The sequence below is a fragment of the Acromyrmex echinatior genome, chromosome 2 (genome assembly GCF_024713525.1).
Source record: "Acromyrmex echinatior isolate Ae372 chromosome 2, ASM2471352v2, whole genome shotgun sequence".
Lineage (NCBI taxonomy): Eukaryota > Metazoa > Arthropoda > Insecta > Hymenoptera > Formicidae > Acromyrmex > Acromyrmex echinatior.
In genome coordinates this window covers 23881390-23905980 of record NC_141853.1, presented here as the reverse complement: position 1 = coordinate 23905980, position 24591 = coordinate 23881390, and the positions used below count along the sequence as shown (strand labels likewise).

The window sequence follows — 24591 nt, the reverse complement described above, 5'->3', positions numbered from 1 at the left end:
AAGATGAATTAAATTAATTTAGTCAAATAAACAATTTTTTTCAATGTGCATTTGTGATCGATCACGCATTTTCTTCCACGAGTACCTACTGCTCGCACAATTCTTAAATGTTGAGAGAAAAACTATTGAAATTTATTGCAGAATAAATTCATCGAAACTAGATATTATTGTACGTTGCGTTGGTGAAACGGTTTTTCCTGAAATATCTAAAAATTTAACTATAAATACAGATTTGAAAATAATTTTATTAAATCATCAAAATAATTATGCAGAAACTATTCTTGTTAGTTGTTAGGATATAAAAACTTGTTGTGTTGAAACATTATTCATCATGCTTGAACATTCCACGTAATTATTTTGCCAGTCCAAAATTCTCTTCAGATCCGTATCTAGTTAAATTTATTCATACTTTAGCAAAATCATCCTTTCCGTGTAATAATATTAATACGTATAACGTATATTGCGACAATGAATTCCAATTTGTCAAGACGGAACAATTGAATCCGTCAAGAATCTGTCGATCGCAACACGGCCGATTCGCTCTATCGATTGCCGGAGTAGCTGGAGCAGCTGGAGTAGCCGGCAACACTTACGATTACAGCGTAACTGTACGCGGCGCACACAGTTGACTCGCGGCGTAATCGCACGACGCGACCACCGGCACCGCCGAAGCTGGCAGCCGTGTCCTTAGTCTACCACGACTTTGCGAACTTTTCTCTTCTCCTGCTCCATCTCTCACTTCCTCGTCCGTGTCGGCGCGACCCGGCATGGCATGCCTGTGTGAGGCACCTGTGCCGTGAGGCACTTCACCACCGTTGCGCCTTTCTCCGTCGCACGATCGCAGCGGCAACATAACGCAACGTCTCATCTTCGTTGTTCCTGCATAGCACATCTAAGTCTCTCTCGGTCCATTTCTTCCTGACCACTTTTCGCCGCGCGCTCCACGCCGTGACCCTGCGAACGTGTATAGCTATCCTTTTCCCTCGCCCGCCACCTTCTTCTCCCCCCCCCCCCGATGCCATTATGTATATTCCCACTCGTCCCGTCTCGCTCGTTCGCTCGCGCCTATCAACAATCTATATTAAGGACGTGGGAATGTGAAATGGCCTGTCCAGCTATGCCAGCGATGCTATTGGAGTCGCGGTGTGGCCGTGTCGACTGTCTCGACTCTCTGATCCTCCCTCTCTGTCTCTCATCATCGCACATATAACCACGCATCTAACCCATCTCACCCTCCCACCCTCCCCCGTATCACGCGTTCGTGTCGTGACCTCAGATTTGTGCACGACGGATGCTGCACGCCGAAACCTGTGCGATATGTGCCGCAGACTTTCTCGTAAAACGTTTACGAGAAATCCAGTAATGCTATAAGCCTTCATTTCTTCCTCCAAAAGTAATTTTCGTCTTTTTTCCCCGCAGGTTGTTCACGTTCACGGGAAATAATCGTCCCTTTAGGAAATAGCGTGACTATTGCCGTGTATGGCGTCACGTTACGTTTTCGCGTAGCATATCGTGGGACTAAATTTTGTTTAGCGATATTTTATATAACAAGAGAAACAAAAACATATTTTATCAAATTATCATAATAAAAATTGAAATTTCTCAAAGATTACATTAAAGTCGTACAATCCTTAATTTAACGGTATTCATCCTGGGGAACGCTGATGGTATTCAATATATTGATGCTCTACATATTTTATGTATCTACGTAACGAATATGAAACCTTAATAATACATAGAGAGAAATGTTCAATATGCATAACCATTTATTTTGTTGATATGTGACCAACGAAAAAACCTTACCTTTTCATTTAAAAATTGTGTCGTTCTAAGCAAAATTTAGTTAGAATAACAATTTTTAAATGAAAAAAAAATAAGAAAGTTTTTATTAGTCACGTATCAAGAAAATAAATGGTTATACTTACTAAACATTTTTTTGATTGTGTGAAATTTTCCCATTCGTAAAGTCATAAAACAGCAATATTCCATTCCTTCCGCGAAATTACAATGATACGAATGAAGATGAATAAAATCGATATTAATAATACTATTCGCAATCGCGCGAATTGCCCAGTATAGTAATCATAAAAGTAGTTAAAAAAACCTCTTTACCTATCCTATATTATAGTAGGTCGCGAATAACACGAGGAAAATTATTACGGCTTGGAGCGATTCTTCCTTGTCAATTGCAACAATGTATCGATTTACGACGCGCCGTGTAGTTAAAGCGAAAATTATATTTGTCATCTCACTTAGCTCGTCACGAAGAAATCCGTGATGTCGTGCGAATTATGATTGCGCTAAACGCGCACGTAAGTCATTCGTGGAATCGTCGGAACGACAAAATTGCGATAAACGACCGCAAAATCGACTTTCTGTTCGACCTTGGAAACCGAATCTCTGGAATATCAATCTGTTCAAATCGTGCCAATTCGGATCATACGTATTTGGCAATCAAAAATGTGAGATTTCCGATCTATCTATTCTCATCTTACACACATGACTCACAAGAAACTATCGCCTTTGAGAAAAATTAACGTCACGTTGCTGATCGACTTACCGAATGTCATACCGATGACATTTTTATCATTGTGTCAAGAAAACGTTGCTGTTATTACATTTTAATTTTTCCCATTTTACCATCAACTAGATTACTCCTAATCATTTCAAATATTCATTGCAGTATAATTTTCTTTAGTATATAAACGATTTATTATATAATTTTATTAGATTATCAAAAAGATTCTGAATCATTTTCTAAAAAACGATTATTATAGCGATTATGATAAAATGTTAAATTATGATGCAAATTAACAAATTCTTAATGACATTGCATAATAATAAAAATGATTATATGCTACTTTGTTTCTGTCATACACATAGTTGCTTTAAATAGATATGCAAGAATATTAATTTGCGTATGAATTTGAGATATATATATATATATATATATGGCGGTATTTATAGTCCAATCTTATTATATATTCAAGAATGTCTTAAAGTATAATCTCGAAACACTATACAGTCATTTCATTGGCTGGATGGAATCTTAAGACTGTCTATGACCAGATTAGATCTTACTAGGTTGTCCAAAAAGTTGATGAATCATGAGAACTTTTTCGATGCCTATTATATAAACTATATGTATATATATATATGTGCGTATATTATATACATATTTATATGTACAAATATAATTTATTATTTAAATATAAAGATGCGTTCACTTTCTGTAAGTCGTTTTACATTCTTTTCACGATCACGGACGATTCTGATTTCTCCACGTCATTTTATGGCGTTACAAATCGGTCCAGGATTCCAAGCATACCGGCTGATTTGAGATAATCCCAGCTTCTTTCGACGGATTTGTCGCACGCGCCCGTAAATGGCGCGTGTTTCAACCGCTGTGCATTCTCCACGCGCACGAGAACTGGTTGTTTCGCCGTTGTGTTGCTGTTGCTACTGTTGCTATTGCGGACTCGTCGTGGCCCACTGTGTTCCTGGTGTTTCGAGCCCGTATGCGTGCACGTCCAATGACCGGACGAAGAACTGTGCAAAAACTTGAAAAACCAAGTGAACACGCGCTCGCATACACAGCGTTACGCAATCTTGCGAATCCCGTTGTCCCCCTTCATCGAGAACTGTCCGACTATCCGTAAGCAGCTGACCGAGTGAACACACGACGACCGGACCAGAACCTGGTCCGACGCAATCACTATCCGCGAAAGACAGTCATCCGCGATGCTTTTAGAACGTCGCCACTTTTCCCGAGGCGATCCAAGACCCAATATAGTAGAAGCGCGACACCGGATCAATTACACCGCGTAGACGACTTTGAGCGATTCGATCGAACACGCAATGTCCGTGATACACGTAAATCTGTGAGTAAATCATAACTTCCTAACACCGTATGTAATGCTTGCAAGACGTACTCGTCTCTCGCGTGCGATTTCTCTCACGTCTAAACTCGATTGAGCGTGAACTCCTTCGAAGAATTATGCCTTGGATATCATTATAGAATTTTCCATTATAGAATTTTCAAATCTATTCAGCCGCGAATACGACAATATACTTATTGCGAATAATACGAGAATAATACATTTTGTCCGTAATATGTCATAAATGAAAAAAAAACACAGGAAATTGTTTTTGAATTATTCAAAATTTGCACCCGATATATTGCGCGATTTCAATTGTGAAATGACCGGAAAGGATCAAATATATGTAAAGAGTACGTTCTTATATGACCAATAAATCGTCTGGGAAACGGAAGCGCCATTTGGCGTCGCACCGATGGCGCACATACATAGTTAGATTCCTACGAGCAGAATGGCATCATAATCTCCTTCAGTCGTGGCGACGGCCACCTGAGAAAGATCATCTGGTATACGAGGCGAGTTATTTCCAACACATTGGAATCGTCGCAATTCGAGATTGCCGGTAAAAGATTGCACTGTCGTTCAACGTCTCGTTCGATGCGCATTTCGGAGATTACGAGACTGTCACCTGTCGCTTATCGATCGACTACGACCTACGATTTCGATCCATCACGATCTCCCTCTAACGCAGCACAATCTAAGAATTTAACTACGTAACTATTACAATAAAAAAATAGTATATATAATTTATAATGAATTCGAAATGACTTCCACAATGACTTCCAAAAAAATTGATTGCATTCGTATCAACTTGGACTCATTAGGTTTATTTTTTATTCCTACGTCAGACTGCATTCTCTTTCTCGCTTTCACTAAATCTCTAAGTTTCAAAAGTGTACACTAGTTCAACCACAGAAAACAGATTGATTTACGTTAGTAATTATGACATTTCCCAGCGCAACCGAGCAACACAAACATGTTATTCCTTGAAGTTATACCTCGATACCTCGTGCGAACAAGTTTCTGCACTCGGGCAGTCATCGTGTTATTTCGGATGACTCACAGCAATGACATCGATGCGATGATCATCAGAAAATCGATCGACTCGTTGAATATATACTACTGAATCAGACCAAGTGGGCCATGAATTCGGCCACTGTAGATACTTCATCGAATGATTCGTTATTCTCGGTCGAGACGTGTACCGCTATACGCGAACTTTCGAGATTTCGGTCCGTTACCAGCCCGCCCACGTAGCTTCTCGGTCAGGTGGAGCCCAGAATCCGTGTCCTTCGGCGATTTCGGCAGCCTTTGCGACGATATGACACGAAATTTCACCTTCCGCATCATGTTCCGTAACTCGCGTGCGTTATGCACTAAATCGATCGTGACGCAATATCGTAATAACGGGAGAAGAACGTGGGAACGCTGGTATGTTGCATAGATACGCGGAATTGCTTCTTATGATCTCGTAACATATGCGATAACTACACTTTAACAAGGCACGATCGTACTAAATCTCAATGAAGAATCAGTTTAGTACGACTGATTCTTGGAAATGAAATCTATATATGTTGAGACATAATGATTGATGTTGGCAAAATGTATTATAAATATAAGTAATTTTTTAAATTAAGTAAATTGGAAAGGTATATGTATTTTTTTCGGATTTAATATTGATCTTGACTGTAAGTACACACGATTCATTTCGTAGACGCAAATCTACTAAATATTAATGAAATTAATATTAATTTCATTTTTTTATTTCATATTGTTCAGTTCATAATGTCAAATTATATTCCATTTGAATTAGTTTTAATCTATTCAGCTCGTTTATTTAATTAAAATAATAAAGTTAGACAATTTAACTTAAGAAAATACATTAAATTTGATTCAAATTTAGTTTATTATTTACTAAGTGCATATATTAAGATAGACGTTGTTGACTTGAACTTATGACTAAACATGGGAGTTAAAAATAACAAAATGTTATTTAACTCAAGAGACTGAGTTATCAATTGCTCCTTTGGTACCTAAGAGTGCACATTTCGAAGATAAAGTATATCTTGAGACGAGCTACAGTCCCAGATCGACCAAAAATTTTCCTCGAATACGGAAGCCTAATCGGACGATGTAACCGACCTATCGACCACGGGCATTGCGCGCTCTCGAAATTTCTGAAGGGTGCGAGCGGCGAAAGACTGCAAAGCTGCGTCGTAAATTAGTACTCGATGACCGTGCGAGCGAGACCGCGCGCACCTTTCGAAGCAACGGGTCTTCTCGAGGCAGTTTTATCGTCGGCCGACAGGCGTTTAACTTTACGAGCAGCCACGCCACGTATATACTCTATCTCCTCCTCCTCCTCCTCCTCCTCCATCTCCTCCACCACCTCCTCCTCGTCCTCCTCCTCCTCCTCCTCCTCCTCCTCCATCTCCTCCACCACCTCCTCCTCGTCTTCTCGCTTTCTTTCCCCATCTCTTTTCGTTCCCTTCACCCTTTGCTCGATCTCCTGCATGCTCTTCGTCACTCTGCCCTTCTCTTTCTTTCTCGCGTACACCTCTCTTCTAGGCACAGGCATGCTAATTCACGTGACGCGCGTAACATTAAACCCTGACGTTTAATCCGGTAGAAACGCGCGTGGCTTATACACCGACCGTCGACCCTTTATATGGTTCGGTCGTATAGAGGTTTCTCTCTCGTGGACGTATCTGGTAATATCCGGCGCGAAAGTACGGCGCAAGCCTCTATCGCGATAATGCTTCGTTTGTCTCGATAATCCGATTAATTTATATGGATGAGCCGCGCGCCGCACCGCGGTACTTCGCGATTCTTCGCGATTCTCCGGACATGTCGAGGGTCAAAGGTTGGGTCGAGAGCCATCGCGTGAAAATTCATGATCGTCCGACGACCGTAACCGCGAAGCTGTTAGGTGGTTAGGTATCCGGTGTGACGACGATAAGTACATTTGTAGATCAATTTAACGAGCAACACGCATTAATTTCTACGAATGCGTCAGCGAAATATTCCGTACCTTAATCTCACCGTGTGATTTTAAGTGACATAAATCTGGAAGTATCAAGTGCCAAGGCGCTTGGAATAGCGCTATGAAGTCGATAAATAACGCTATTATTGTAAAATAATGATGCACTAAATTTGTAATTTTTTTTTGCGTAAAATTTTTCAAGATATTAATTTGGAATTAATTGATTTTCAAAAAAATACTATGATATTATCTGAACAAGGCACTTTGAATAAATGTGAAATCGATAATAACGTTATTATTGCAGTATTAAATTTGTAATTTCTTTTTGAGCCAAATTTGTCGAGGCAGTTTCAAAGTTTATAAATAGAAACTGATATCCCAAAAAATTTTTCGCAAAAAGAAATTACAACGTTGCAATAACATAACATAATTATCGATTTCATAATCACGACTTCACAATCTGCGCTTGAAAATACTATTCGAATGCTTCCGCCGAGTATCATTTTATCTTCATTTAATTCAGTGAACAACAAGGATAAAGTGATACTTGGATGTACTTGAGTAGTGTTTGGAACACGAACGTCTTGTAACATCCAGACAACATTAGAGTTTAAATATCGAATTTTTAAAAAAGGAACTTGATGTTATCTGAATGTTACAATGTGAATAATTAATAAGATAACTATAATTTTCTGTTACAGTCATTCTTCGGTCGCACGTATAACAACCCCACTAACGTGACAGCATGTAAGAATGGCGGCAACTGTATAATCAATAAGAGGAATCGGACGGCTTGCAAAGCTTGCCGGTTAAAGAAATGCCTAGACGTCGGTATGTCCAAGTCGAGCTCACGCTATGGGCGGCGTTCGAATTGGTTCAAGATTACTTATTTTTCGGATCAGATGAGGCGTAATCCAAATGAGATGGCATCGCTCCGTTCTTCCGGTCTCACGTCCTTCCGTTTAAGTTATCCGCCACAAATTGACGGCAACAACGATATAGATAACGGCGCGTCGACCAGTCAGGAAAACCCAGCGGTTCAGTATTCATATCACACATCATCTGCAATATTACCGAGACCAGATGAATCACCCCATCCCGACGACGTGGCTTTATATCATCAACTCTATCTGCGTAATTGGTATTTGGGGGAACATCAGCCACAGCTAACATCCATCACAACACCACCACCCACATCGAGGGAAGTTTCATCATCACCGCAAGACAATCATTCGCCACGACAACAGAGTCCGTCAGCAGAAACTTCGACGTTCATCACTCAGGGGACACCGTTTCATTCGTCGGATTCTTATCGATCACCTATACCAGCGGAATCAATGTCGAGGAATAATACTACAAACGCTGATGGATCCGAAAGCGAGTCCAATGATGATGATCATCGTGATGTACAGTCTAGGAGCAGTTCGAGTCAGTCGCCATTCACACCCACGAGAACAAACGAACAAGATCCGCCCGTACCCAGAGTATCGATCAACGGCATGCTTATGCTCACGGGTCAACATTCCCTGTTATTATCTGGAGGGATGTTCACGTCAGGATCACATTCACATTTACCAGCTCCATGGAGGTATAACAATCTACTTCTGAGTAATTCTGACAATAACAATTCCGCTGGCGACGAACCAATTGATCTCAGCATGCGAACAAGTGGTAGTCCATCGCGATCCAGAGAATCGTCGGAAAAAGAAGAGAAGGAGGAAGAACAGAACGAAAAGAACGACAGGTCGTCCAAGGAAGAGACCACGGTGTATCCGCTCGATCTGACACTTTCCACTGGTACGTCCTTGACGGCGAATTGTTTTGTAGGTTCATGAGTCGGTTGGATCAATTTCAATTCTCGAAATTTCGAGCTCAAAAAAAGTTAGAAGCCAAACGAGCGATGAACAATATTCATAATAGTTACAATTTCATTGACGAAGTGAGTAGAAATGAATAACTTAGCGAAAATTACGATGTATATAGAATTATTTTCGCAATGGAAAAACAACGATGTTGAAGTGGAACTAGAAAATGCTGGTCATTTTGGCCATCGTCATAGGTAGTACCATCATAAAAATGTGTTCATTTTATACATATAAATAACAGTACTTAAAACAATTAAATCGACGCGATTTACATTGGTTTAATTTATTTTAGACTATCTGAGATATATATATATTTGATGCAGTTATTTTTAATCAATACGGTTTTATCTATATATTCTAAGAAATTAAATTAATGATTCATTAATTAATATTTCAAAAATATTATTACTGATATAGATACCAAAATATCTGTGAAGAAATTTTAGTCAGATTCATTTAGAAATTTTTAGTCGTCGTTTCAAACAAATGAACAAATACATAGACTCAGTTTCATTATTAATATAAATAGTGTTGAGAAACGGCTACATTTCTGTTGAGAAATGTGCTACATTTCTGTTGACAAGATAAAAATAAAGATTATATTTTATATGTAGTGAGCCAGAGTGAGATATATTGGCCAGTAAACTAAAAGCTTTAGTATATTTATATTAATATATCATACAGTCACGCAGTTAAAATAGATACACACACATATATACGTAGAGATATCTTATGTATGATATTTCATCAGATACCGTTTCACTTAATATGATTTATTGATGGTACGGAAAGATGGTAAAAAATATTATATTATTACTATTATTATTACCATTAGTATTATTATTGTTATTAGATTTGATTATTATCATTATTATTATTATTAAAAAAATATTATTATTAAATATTATTTATCAAGTATTCCGAGGAAAAAATCTCTAAAAAGCAATAAATGCATACGAAAATAAATACATAAGATAAATTTATGCAATAATACGTATGTATATTGCACTTATAAACAAATATAAAAAAAATGTTCAGAGAAAAAAGGATTATTATTTATAAATTGATATACGTGACAATGTCTAAATTTCTATATTTAAATATTCTTATAGTATTATAACTGAAGAAACGTTTATACAATTCCATTCTACATTGTGGCACAATAAACAAATCTCTTATGTCTCTTTAATGTTTTTTTCCCGGAATTAATTATTATAGATAATATAAATTTCTTTATTCGAAACTTATAGAATAAAATGACGTTATGTGATGTCAATATTTCGTAATATGAATTGGCCTTAAACAAAGAAAAGATATCAAGATTAAATAATATTTTATACAATAAACATCGTATATTGATTTATAGATAATGCAAAATTGAATCTTTTTAAATTTATCTTTTTTCACGTATGATTGAAAAATTTTAGAATTGGCACATTCAAGCGAAAGAAAAATAGCATGGATATGTTTTTATTTCTTTAGATATGTTCAAAAAATCGATATATAAATGCGTAAAGGCCGATTCAATTTTCACAATTCTCATACTTAATTCTTTTTATCTTTTTTTACTAGTCTGGAATTCGATTTTGTGATTACTATTTATCATAATGTCAATGACATTAATTAGCGATGATAGTACACTTAGCTTTATAATTCCTTGTTGAAGACATTCTAAATATGTAAATTTGTATCTAAATTCAGAGGAAAACAAGTTGTAAATAAATCTTTATTTAAAAAAAACCATTAGAGAAACATCAATATGGACTTTTATTACAATAAACCAAATGTTTTGTCAACCAGAACGAATTATGACAGGAGAAATTTAAATGATGTTTAATAACATAATGAACAATCTCACTTCGCTTAATGCGGAAGCGAGTGTACATTCGATGAACATTCACTTCGAAAGCGATACTCTTTAAATTTGTGTGCTTCAGAATTATATTCTATTCAGCTTATCTAAATGCTCGCTATTATGAACCGCGAATATTTTTGATGTTAGGGACATGTGATCTTGATGACATAATCGAATGATTTGTAATTATAATCAATTTCCGTCAATTCTGAAAATTATAAAACTCTTTTTCGTGCGAAACTACTACTACGCACAAATTGCGATACAAATTTTTTTATTTTGTATATATGTATATAACAATATGCAACGTTCCGATTCTACAAATGCATCGCATCATTCAAACATTAATCAATTACAGGAGGAAATACGAGCGTTGCAAAATCATCGAGTTACTAGCTCACACGACTAACCTTGGAAAATCAATCATTTTTTTAATATCCGGATTGAACTTATATTTAATACTTAATGTTTTCTTTAATATCATGCTTGCCATTCAAAAATTTATAAAATTCTACTATTAATCTAGGTATTAATATTTTTTCTTTAATTATATAATAATAAATACAAATTTAGTATGTTTATAAATTTTGTATGTGTGTGCTACATCGTAAAAGTCATAATATCCTAATGTACATAATTTATGGCAGACAAAAAAATTGCATTGAATGTACCACTCTCAAAATTTTTTAATCATTTCGTAAATGATATAAACATTGATTGATCATGTTCTCTCAACTATCATATTGGTTCTTGGCTTTCTATAAAGTAATAATTTGAAAAGAGATATTTTGATTCATAAAATGTAAAAACAATGAAAAAATTATCTGAAAAAAATCAAAGACGTTTAAACGATCAATCTTAAATAAATGACAAAATCACAAAATGATCTGTCAGGTAGCTCGAAAAAAATTGACCGAGTCGAGTTTGGTGTATCAACTTCTGGGACAGACAGTTGATTCAATACCGATGATCGAGACCGATGTGTATCACGAGATATCAGAGTCCAACAATCAACAATACTGAGTAAGTACACGAATCAAACGCACAGTTCCCAGCGTGTATACATACGCATAGTCGCGTGTGTGTATGCACGCACGTATTACTGCGGATAACAAACGAGCGAGACTTGAGGCAGTGCGTCAGTCCACAACGACTGGTTATACCAGTCAAGCAATAAGCAATCGCTTAAACCCGTCATGACTCTATGCATGAGAGTTGGGCAACACTGCTGCGGCAACAGGACGATTTTAACCGTGAGCGCGACTCCCGTTCGGCACGAATGAAATATCGATAGACGAGCCGGTTTACGAATCTGCGACACGGTCGCTCGTCTCGCGTTGTAACGCGCAAAAGCGAATCGAACGTTCACGAGAACGGCTATGATCAATTCCGCAGAGACTTTATACTTAACGCAAACGTAAATTTCCAGAAATGGAATACATAAACGTCAAGAAGTGATTGATTAATGATCGTATCGCTGCTTGATCTGTTTGCGTCACAGAAATTCGTTTAGCGATTGTTATTATTCGTACCATATAATGAGAAATAGAAAATATTTATCTTACATCAAATACTTAATTTGATGTAAATATAACTGAATATTTTGTAAGTATGTAATGTTATAATTACACAGAATTTAAGTTTTTTTTATTTATTTTCTAAATTAGCTGTTTAATCTAATGTCAATTTAAATCCTTTTGTTTTCTCTTTAAAATATATTCAAAATATTATCGAGGAAAATTTTTACATCAAAAAAATTATCGAAAAAAAAGTTGTGACAAAGTCAATTTGAAATATTAAAAATTAGATTTACCTTACTAATCAATAACAAAGTTTTGCGCTTATTTATTTTTTTCAATATAAGAGCCTATCAATAAATGAAATTTCACAATTTCGTTACGAATTTCTTCAGCATCAGATTTATTATATCGTAATAAGCAAAATAATGAGATTTACATCGAAATTTGAAACTGACCGCAGAGATCGTTTGAATTTTGAAAGCAAATGCTAATCATTTTTTTTTCTACTCGCAAAAGAGATCTATTCAATGATCAACAACAAGAGAGAAATGTATAATATGCAGACCATAATACAGAATGTCAATGGCTCTCTTGGGACATAAACAAGTTATCGACAACAAATGCAAGAATCGACTCAATTGCTGATGATTTAAATTCAACAATGCAGGTAAGAAACCATCGAGAGATATCGTGTGTGATTTAGTTACGCTATCCATTTTCTCTTTCTTCACTTGTCTATTTCCCTCCTGATCAAGCAAATTGATAATTCAAAGAATTATCTGTAATAACACCTAATTGATTACGTGAAATGCGACGTTTGCGTAAAACCTTGCAGCGCAGCCGTGAGTAATGAACCGTGTATCCGCATAATTATTAATTCTTAGAGTCGTTGACGGTTTTATAAAGTAGAACTATTTATTTGGTTTGCAAAAATCATGTTATAATCAACGGACAGGTCGATCACGCTGTCATCGTATTGTATATTAAAAACGTATCGCGTGTTAAAAAAATTAATCCTGTGTAGAATCATAATTTTGCAGCAAATGTCAACGCATTTCAATGACGAATCAACCTTTCGCGGTATTTTTATTTTTGTAACACATATCTTATGCTTAACGTAATGTCACATATAAAATAAATGTTTTACGTATATTCGATTTAAATTAACTATGTGATCATCGACAGATGTTATCGTTATTGCTATTTTAAACACATACATGTATTACATAAGAAAAAATAAATATAAATTCGTAAATATAATAATAAATCATGTTCGATTATCTCAAGAACAAAGTATGCATCTGTTATATGAATAAATATATTTATTCAACGCGTGTCATAAAATCTTCGAATTAAATAATTTTCTACTTTTAAATGAATGTAAAAAAATTTTTTTTTAATTAATTAAATCAATTTTCGATTTATTCTTTTTTCTCACGTTTCATATTTATATCGTCATTAATGAACAGTAATATAATAAATAAATCTAAATATAACAATCCACCCAAAAAAGGACAAAGGACAAATGTATTAATAAGAAAATAAAAAAGTAATTATTGATTTAGAGCCATGAATTGCTAGCGCGATTCAATTCATGATGATTCTGCAGTCGTAAACAAATCGAGGAGAGAGAGAGAGAGAGAGAGAGAGAGAGAGAGAGAGAGAGAGAGAGAGAGAAAGCGCGTTGTTGTGAGTACGCGACGCAAGGGCTATCGTCGATACCGATAAACCTCTCCGTGAAGTATACGGCTTATATGGATCCCTGGCGTGCAAGAAGAGCGTTAGGGGTTAACGAGGGCCGATCGTGCGATCGGTCGATCTTTCCCAAGAGCCGAGGCGGCCCAATTAGAAGGCACATAAAAGCCGGGCGCATAATCAGCAATTTGTATTGTCGAAGGATAAGGGCGCGCGTGCGCTTGCTCGCTCGTTCGCTCGCGAAAAGGAGACTCTCTCTATCTCACCTTCTCCCCGCGTCCTCATTCTATCTTTCTCGTTCATTGTTCTCTTCTGCACGCCTACCCTTTCTTTCGAAGCCACTTTGCAAAATAACTTCATACAGACAAGGCGAACGACGTCAAGATGAGGGGATGAGAGGTAAGGGCTATACGGTACATTCGTTGACGGTGCTAGCTCGGTGAGATCGAGGGAAGGGAAAGACGAGAGGAGGGCTAGCACCCGATTAAGCTATGCAATCGCCAATTATCGGCAATTTGATCCGGTTATAACTCAATTTAAAGTAATTGGGCCGCGTCGAGCGCTCGCTCCTCGTGAGTCTCTCGTATGTATTAAGACGCCTTGCGTACGCACATGTACGTGTGCACTCGCGCGATTTATGTATGTGTACGTGCAATGCACGTACGAACGACAGGTACAAAAGAAGGAACGTGAAAGGCAAAGAGAGAAAGAGAGAAAAGATGAGGAAGGAGCGGGAAAGAGACGTCTCGAGGAGCAACGTTGTAGCGGCTTGCATTTAAGAGACTCAGCCTGGATGCTTTTAGCGCCCTTCGATGATCGTAAATTGCTGATCGGCCAACGTGCACGTCGAAAACGACGATACTGAAATCTTTCCTGGGGCAACAATTGATGGACACACATACGTACGCGGGAGTAGACAAGTAGAGTAAGATAAGGAAAACGTAACTCCCTGAATTCCGTTTCCTGTCTCTGCACACTCCCGATTTATCTGCTACATTATTACATCGAATGTCATTCATAATAATTCACAATAGTTTATCTAATTAGTTTGATTTTATAAAATATTAATATACCTAAATCTCTAAAAAAGTTCACAAATAAAATCTAAACTAAAGAATTAAACTAGTAATCAGATTTAAAACGATTATGATAAAAAAAAAAAAGATCAAAGTGAGCAAAACTAGTTTCGGTAATAAAAATATCAATTATTTTCGAAAAATCATTTTCCACCGCAAATATTGTTTGATAGACAACACAATTATTAAAGTCATATTGATCGTACTTTTTATCGAGCATTTTTTATTCATATCAACTTTATATTACTAGTATAATTTATAACGTTTTTGTCATATTACGTCTTTAATCACAACTTTACTTCCTTTTTAACTTCATTCGTCATATTTTTGTCATTTTTCTTTCCTATGCTTATACTCTCGATAATGATAAACACTGACTTTCGTAAAATATAACTATGCTTGAGCGTAACATCGTTATGTCGGTGGCCGGTTCGCACCCGTTGACAAATTTGACGAGACACGCAACCAATCGGTCTTAACCGGCGTTAATCGATACAGCGATCAGTTCATTAAGCGGATCGAACTCGTTTCTCGTGACCGGGAACGAACAAGTGTAATCGATATTGGCTTTTCGATCACGTTCATTCTGGCGGAAATCTATACAGCGCCATCGATGGCTTTCTTCCTCGCCGGTCTCGCTTTGATTGAAATCGACGGTAACTTTCCATGTTTCTCGAAAGCAAATCTCTTAGTATTCATAGTAAACATTTTTTTTTAAATATAGATATTTAGGAAGATCAATTTTTCATTTGCCTTTAATTATAAAAATTGCAATTATACTGTTTTTGAAAATAGGATTCCTAGGATTCCTAGCGTATATTAAAATATCATTTTCTTATTCTTCAAAAAAAGAGCTACAAGTAAAAATATATTAATTGAAGAGAATAAAAAGAAAATTTTTTGTTATTAAATAATTTTAAAAATCAGAGATACTTTGTTTACAAATTAAATTAAATATATTCTAACGCACGAGATATTTAAAGAATAGAAATTGAATCATTTAATAATGTCTGATTATCATTGGACACGAGATTGGACAATTCATCTCAGGGACATAAGTACAAGTGAGAACGAACACGAAAAGTAGAATTTCAATGATTCCCAGGATTGTACGAGGTACACGCGTGGTTCCAGTTCAAACATTTGCTATTATCCAATTCCGCTCGTGTACATACTTCGTGCGCTCCTTTCTCGAATAGGTCTGTTACGTGTCTTTATACACGTATATGGAATGGTCACAAACTCGTGTACGTACAATATGGAAAACTTTCCCAGAAAAAATCAAATGCAATTCCATGTACGTTAAAGGTTATTGACAAAGATTGAAAATAAGAAAAGACTTCTAAGATGGATACGCACCCAAGTATTATTAATCGGTGCTATTAATATGTAAAAAAAAAAAAAAGCTTAGATTGATGAACTTTACGTTTCAGTTTATAACGGCTCCTCCTCTTCTTAAACTCTCTTCCCGCAACTCATCACATTGTTCCTGATGAGAACCTCGTTTCGCGGCGGATTTCGCGTGCGGTTTCTATCCGTCGCTAGGCGCGAAGCAATTTCCGTGAAACCCCATTAACCCTTCGTAGATGAACGACGGGGAAGTGGAAGGAGGCGGCGCGAGGGTTTCAGAGGAGGATAAAGAGAATCGTGCGGGAGGAGGACGCGGTGGATCGCACTTGTCGCTTGCGACGCCAGTGTGTTGCACGTTGCGAGAATATCGGGCCTCCTCTCATACAGCGTGGCGCGGCACGATGTTTCACCGTGAAACAGAAGAGAGGCGGAGTAGGAGGAGGACGAAGAGTATGAAGAAGAAGAAGAAAAAGAGGAGGAGGAGGAGGAGGAGGAAGAAGTGGCCCTCGCGAGGCGAGGGGTCACAGTCGCTTATGTAAACCATATAGAAGCGCGCACTATCTAGCGGCGCACCGTTTATCTAATAATATTATGGTGCAATGCCAGCCAGCGCGGCCCATAAGAAGCGCTCGAGATGCACCGGTCGCTGTGGTTCGCATGCACATGCACATGCACACGTACGTATTCGTGCGATTATTCGTGCGAAGACGGTGAGAAGGGGAACGGAGGGGAATTCCGGCACGGAGGGTAAATCCTCCTCGTGCAACGTCTCGGCAGACGCGCAAGGTGTGCGCCTTCGCGTTCATGGGGGTGTGCGAGCACTTGTCCCGATACTATCGGCTGATATTCCGTGCGATAGGCCGCGTGCGCGCGTGCGCGCGTGCGGGACCGCGATATTATCATTGCGGAACCGAGCGTTTTTCCTCATCGCGCGCTGGGAACGCACGGAAAGTGGTACCTGGGTGGAAGGATCAGGCCGCGTAGCGTGGGCGATATACGTTTAATTTCAACGAAGGAGGTTCTACGATAGTAATTAATTATAGTAATTAATTATTGTATTCCTTCGCGCCTTAGAATGCGAAGTTACTTTGAGAAAATGAGCTTTATCGAACATAATAACACCGTTTATCTTTATGTACGTGTCATAGGAATAGATAAAGCCTAATAATGTATATATTTTACACACTCCTGGAAGGACAGAGAGAGACAAATAAAAATAAAATATTGATTCATCTCCAATCCTCCTCTCCAGTTCTCTTCACGAAATTCGTTTTTCAAATTTACCAAACTTGTTCCCGATGTAATTATATTAAAATTAACATATATAGGTATTAGCAAAAACAAGCCGTATTACTGCTTATCGAGAATTCCACGAGCATGCGCCTCGCGATAGTTCTGAAGCGGAATCAGGAATCATTAGACGCTTGACGTTATTTTTCTTCAAGGAGCGCGGCAATTTTTTTCCCTCAAACTCGTCGCCAGAAATGGTCACCCAGCACGCAACCCAGTAGCACACGCGACGCATTAATTCCAGCATTTTTCTGGCGTCCCGACATTAACCTCTAAAGCAAGCGCGTGATTACGTCCGTTAAATCGTCTATCGTTCCACTTTGCACGCGCGGCGTGCTCTGAACTTGTACGATTTTTGCCTTCTTAATTCGATTCGGTCGTTGCGCGATATATCCCCGAAGAGGCGATCGTACGCGCTGCTAACGATCACGGGCAACCACTCTCAGCATTAAACTTGACCATGGAACCGTAATGGTGGTCGATCACGCGTGCCCGATCTTAAATCGTACCGCTTCTTCATAGGATGCGCCAACATTTTCAATTTCTTGTTTCACGTTAATACGAATCGTTTCACGATCAAAGAGCTGCGCCATCGTTTTTGGCGAACCATCCACTTACTCGATTTTGAAGATTACAATTTCATGATTCGTGTAATCTCTTTCTTTCAATATATATTTTCAACATATTTAAGTTAACGTTCTACATAATTATTTTGATTTTCAGATTATTTTCAGATTTTTTTCCATGAATTTATATTTCATCCAGATCATCTATAAGGATTATGGCACTCAGAAAAACTTTAGCAGCAAGCTCAAGTAAAGAAATGAAATGTTGAATTTGCTACCGTTTATGTTATAGTCTTCCGGTCTCTGCTGTGACCAATTCGCTACTTGAGTTTTTTTTGTGTGCCGCAACCCTTATTCTTTCAATAATCGAACTAACTCATTAAAAAATTATGCGAAAGTCAATTGTTCGTCTATTCGCGACAAACGTTAATTATCCGCAATATATGATACCTCGACATTAGAGAACGATATTTCGGACATCTTGACGGATGACAAAAGTGCAGAAGGAAAAATGCATGTTCGGAACGGATCGATAAGGACGCGAGATGTATTTAGAGAGGTATGCAAGGTATCATGTTTTCTCGTAAGCGAAACTCAATTGTCGTACGGTATAAAGATAATTGCGCGCAACCAGCAACCAGCACCAACCGGACGGCGAGCAAGCCGGTCGTAAAGATCGATGATCTCTCGATGAAGTCGCCGGGCATCTTCACGCATAAGTCCCGTGGACGATGCGTCGAAGGAGATTAACGCTGGTAGGCGATGGATACACGTCGGACTCGTAAGAAAGAAAACCGGGAGGTAGACGATGAGAGGTACCTAATCCGCGTTGAGACGCGACGCATTGCGCTTTGCCATTCGAGCATAATTCGAATCGCGGCAAACTTAATTACGTCGAAGTCGTCGAGCTAAGCTCGAGCGAGCGAGCGAGGAAGGATCGCGCCGCGCTATTCGCCCTTAGCGATTCTCGTCGGATAATTAATTAATGGCGCGACTGTTCCTGGTACGCTCGCGAAATCGGGTACTATTGGCTATTAACGCGAAAATCTGACGGTTGAATCGTAATCGCGAATTATCACGACGCAAAGTGCCGATCGTCGCGTTATCGATCTTAAGATCGCGTTTCGCTTCCGCCTGGAGAGTTCAAATCGAACGACCGGTAGCCCGACACGTTGCAATGTGCATAATAGCTACTTTGTAGAAAGTCACCGACGGTAGTTAAATATTTATCGAGAAGTCGTTTCTCTTTGCGGACAATTAGCGAAGCAGAATCCTGAGCAGCCGCTCAGTGAATGCATTTATGCCAATTCTCTAAAAATATGGATGCCCTCGATTTTCATGTAATCATATGGCCGATAGCGATGCTATCGAAATACTATCGAACGCATGTTTCTCTGACCGTATATATTCTGTTAACAAAAAAATCCTATTTAATTAAACTATTTTCAAATTTTATGCACTCGAAGATTTTTTTAGCAAATTAGGAACTCTCTATGGAAAAAACAATCATAATTGAATCAATAAGATATGTTTGATAAGGCTTTTGATGGAAGTAAAGGAATTCTGATTATCAGATAACGGTTGTCACGATTCATCTTCGATAAGAAGTATGTCTCGTAATATCGGATCGAGCGGATCAGGATGGCACAAAGAGTCCACCGATGTCCAATAGGAAGGTACTTGCGATAGTAAAAGATGCGAACGTCCTCGCGGCGACCATAACCAAGCTTGGGAGGATCACCGAGCGATCGGGAGACAAGAAACAAAGAGAGAAAGAAGAGAATGTAGAAAGAACGAGACGGACTAAAGAGAGCGAGCTGCTCCATGAATATTTAGGATCCCGTACTCCCGCAATGGAGTATTTATTCGTGGATGCCAGTTTTATATCACTCAACGAGGAGCGACGACGAGAAACTAAGAGTCCTGCTAGAAGAATTGCCGGCTTCTTTAAGGGGCTTTCCCAATGGGGGATCCGGCAGGCACTGCGTTTTACGTCCGCGTTCAGTTAAAATATTGCAGCGATCTATTGAAAGCAGTATTAAACGTCTTAGTATTGAAATCCTCGATGCCAATTGTCAGTAAAACGATTACGATACATCCAAATGGAAGTGTTCTTGATAAATTAGTTTGTGACGTTTAAAGAAGCGCGCTAACAACAATATTGTAAAATTTTTTTAACTTACGAGTGATGATATCACTTTTTCCCTTACTTCAAAAGTGACTTCAAGAGTAACTCAAAAAAATTTGATTTTTTAATTATTATCATAAATGAGTTTAGGTAAAGATAATTCCATTATAAATTATTTTATATTTGTCATAGTTTTATAAGATTAAAATTATTACAATTCATAAAGAGTGTTTTTAGGAGTTGTTTAACGAAAATGACATCTGAGTATATTTTTTTCGCCAATATTATTTGATTAGTAATAATTTTCTGTCAAGTTAAAAAATATTTTTCGCCTTTTCTGAAAAATGTAATTTTTTTTAGTAATGTTACTCTTTTGAAACAAAAGAACAATATTATTCTCATTAATAAAGAAATTTTCTGCAGTAATGAATAATTACTTATACGATACAAGAAAAACTTCATACAAAACTTTGAGAAAATATCCGTTTTAACGAGCAACAATTTTATTTTATACTTGCGTACACAACACGCATTGGCATTCACGATGAGAATTATAAAATGATAAAATATTCGAAGAAAAAACGAAGGAAACCACCGAGAAAAGAATTATTCAGTTCTCATCGCCTTTCACTGCCGATAATTCTCCCTCGACGCATCGATCGCGTTCAGTTCAGAAATTCAAATTTCTAATTACCATTTTATTCGAAGCTGCTAATTCCACGTCGTTGATAAACGAGTCTTCAAGGAATGAAGAGATTTCATCACTCGGCACCTCCGGATCGGCGCGACGAGGCGATTCCTTCACGATCGCGATCGCGATCGCGATCGCAACGGCGGAGCTTGCACGCAACGGCCTAACTATCTCGATCTCACTGGCGTGCTGCGATCACCGACTGATTCGTGATCCATAAATCGCGCGCATCGAAGATCGGGGGCTTCGAGTTCAGCTATAAAACCCCAATGAAAAGTATCGGACAATAAAAATTAAATTAAAACATCGTCGGGATCAGGCTACGAATTAATTTCGCGCGCGATCCACGGCCGACGCAAATCGCACTGGCAATCGAAATGTCGCTGTCCTGACCTTTCGTATCGGCTTGGTTTCCGCGATTTCACCATAACGCTCGCGCGGGAGTACTGCGCTTGTCCTTTTTTTTTTATAATTGTAAGAGAGAAAGAGAGACCTCCGGAATCGAGAGATCTATATCTGGAGAGAGTATCTATAAGACACGATCACGCGTGTCGCGAGGTGAAATGCGAGGTGAAAAAAGCCGTCTGCTCTTCACGGCTTCGCTTGGAAAATAACGAGACAGATACGCGTTAATAACTAAAGAAAAAGATTCAATAATTAAAACGATAATATAAAGGACACGAAATTAGAGAAAGCGGAGCATCGTGTATGCGATACCCTTGTGACGAAGAAAGGGAACGAGAAGAATCGAAGTGAAACGAAGAGAGACTGCATAGTGATCGAAGAGAGATGCTCGAAAGCGCCCGAGTCTGATCATAATATTGCCTTAATAAATTCCATACATGGATACGGATCTTTAACTCGGTTAATAGTCGTGCCATGCGGGCATTTTCCTAGTTGTTTTCTCGCGGATATAATACGTTCTCAAGGTACATATTAATGATTCTGCGGACAGTACATCTGCCGGAGCGTCGTCATCGACGACCTGATAATGATGTCAGACGCGTGCGACTCCCTCCATACACGACCTACTCCGCTCCTGTAGTTGGAGAGTAACGGGATTAACATTTTCTCGATTGCACTTTTGTCGCTTGGCTTATCTGCCCGTGAGCGAATTAATATTGTTAAAATCTATTGATCCTTAGACTTAGAAAAATTTATTAAATCTTAATACATATTTTGTTCGACAGTGTCAAGTAAACATTTACTTAGAGAATGAATATTTTTACTCAATACAAAATTATTATTAAATTAAATTAATGGTTCTTAAAAAAGAAATATATGTTAAATATTTAATAAATTAGTACTATTGTAACAAATATTTAATAAAATTTAATACATTTTTTTTAATACATACACACGATTGTATCATTCGTGTCTTGAGCGTTTCTTTTCTTTGAAATACTAAGAATATCAAGTAATTATAAGTTGCAACACATATTTATATACATATATATATATATGATTTTTTTGCACATCTAACACAAATATTTTCTGAAATTGTTTACACTGGAAAAAGAGTCTGATGGCATTAATTGAAATTCTGGTGGAAACTGGACAAACCTCAGGGTTTTCTATTAGAAGTTAAATTAGAATTCTAATCGAGATAATCAGATGTTCAATTATGATAACCAGAATATATTAGTCCTTCATTTTCAATCAGAAATCTTTGTCAGTATAATATCTACTGTTAAAATTTCATTATAAATCAATGTTGCATCAAGATACATACAATTTTGCTAATTATTTTCATCAGTCTCCATTACCGATTACAAAATTATATCATGCATTATTTTCTCTCGAACGAGAAAGAGGGAGAGGACAAGTTATCAGAGGCGGTCGATCGATAAATTATGGCGAGGCATGAAGAAGAAGGCGGCTCAGAAAGGGCGATGCGCATTGCCAATTGCCGATCGTTGATGTCGCACAACAGTTAACAGGCTAACCATCGCTTATTCCGTTTCTAATAGTTCCGTGAGCGTTTATTCACCGTGGAAAATTGTTCGTTGTAAAGTGAGAAGGAAAGAGCAAAAATATTCGAAAGGCTTCATTCGTTTGTGGAATGCAGGTACTCGTGCGTTTTGTCGACACGAGTATGACGTGTCTGAATCTGTCGTCGCGAAAGAGGACCATCGGGGGAGAGGAGGGCACCGCCCGACTCTCTCCCGTCACCGCCCCACCTTGCACGGTCCACGTAATAATACGTTGCCGCCATGGCCCGACCAATATATTAATTACCTCTCAATATATTAATTACTGACCCTATAATCTCGCCGGGACGCGCCGTGGGATCTCGCCACGGAATGTTCAAACGCGGTCCAACGTTCTATGGCCGTTCACATCTTCCATTCGTCCTACGTTCGTTCGGTCTTCATCATGATACCGTCTCTCTTCTCTGCTCTTTTTATCTTCCTTTTCTCCATTTTTATCTGGATTTTCTCTTTTCCCTTAAACGTTCCACCGTCTACATTTTTACGGCTTCATCGCGACAATACGATGCGGACAGCTATTTTTGAAACTCTGTGAAATATATTCTATATGTGAAATATAACTCTGTGCACTCAAGTGCAAAATCAATCGACCGATCAGTGAGATCGTTAACGATTAAATAAATGTATTAACAAGTTTCATAACACAAGTTCATAGCGCTACTTCACCTATATTATTATGTCTGCATGTTTTAAAAAAAATATGGCAATTATACTATTCGATAAAGCAAAGATTCTTTAAAAATCTGGTTTTTTAATTGTAGTACGAGAGATGATTTTTAATCAGTTATGAACAATCAAAGTTAAAATGCTTCTTTTATTTAATCCGATAATTTAGTAATAAAAATTTAAAAAATATTTTTTAAAAACAATTTCGATAGGAGTAAAACTAAGATTTTATATTAAAAAGTTGAAAATTTTTGCAATAATTTTTTTGGACAAATGACAGGCTCATAAAGTAAGAAGAAAATTCCCCATTTTGTCTAGCTCATGGTTTTCTGTATATAAAAATGATCAAATTCACAGAAACTTAAAAAACCTTTCAAAAGTAGAGATTTTAAAGTAAAGACTTTAAAACTCTTTTTTAACAATTTAATAATATATTGAAATAAAGATGCAGATATTAAATAGTATAATCTTTCGGTGGAAAAAGAAATAAAGGAGAACTATGCTACTTCGTAGATGCGTATCTAAATACAAGTGTATTCCATATCGTAATTTCCAAGTGATTCAAGTTAACCCGCGAGTCCGCCGACATCGATGAAAGCGGGAAGATCCTGAGCGAATGATGACTCGCATAGCTCGTAAACCTAAAAGGCGATCTCGAAGGGCTCGCATACCGAGAGAGCGGGTCCTTCGATGAAGCGACCGATACTCGCGCGGAATTCAAATGAGACGCTACGAATCCCGCGAGTCGTCCGACGCCAGTTGGCGTGCATTCCGACGAGCAAGCAAACGGCGACGGGCACGGCGACGAGTCACGAGCGCGCGAGCTCGTGGAAACGCGGGCGACATCACCGTTCGTCGAGTCGGCTCCGACCGACGTCCGTCAGGATCGCGTCATCACGCGGGGATCTTATTAAATCAAAGCGAGCGATCCGTCAGCGTGATAAGGGCGCCGACCTGTCGACAGGTGGATTCGTCTCCTCCGCTGCGAACACAGAAGCATCCGTGATGGGACCGCGATAGGACGGCTTAAAAACTCA

The 24591-nt window shown here is 38.1% G+C and overlaps 2 protein-coding genes across 8 annotated transcripts in view; one reads left to right on the top strand and one right to left on the bottom strand.

Annotated features, from left to right (window-relative positions):
• Positions 1-10180, top strand: part of LOC105152952 (uncharacterized) — a 36796-nt gene extending 26616 nt beyond the window's left edge. Inside the window, exon 3 of the mRNA XM_011067558.2 lies at positions 7563-10180. Within this exon, the coding sequence (XP_011065860.2) occupies positions 7563-8696 (1134 nt within the window). The 3' untranslated portion in view covers positions 8697-10180. The remainder of the gene's footprint in view (positions 1-7562) is intronic.
• The window catches only part of LOC147910662 (uncharacterized), a 446179-nt gene that overhangs the window by 257975 nt on the left and 163613 nt on the right, over positions 1-24591 (bottom strand). The gene's annotated exons all lie outside the window — the stretch shown is intronic.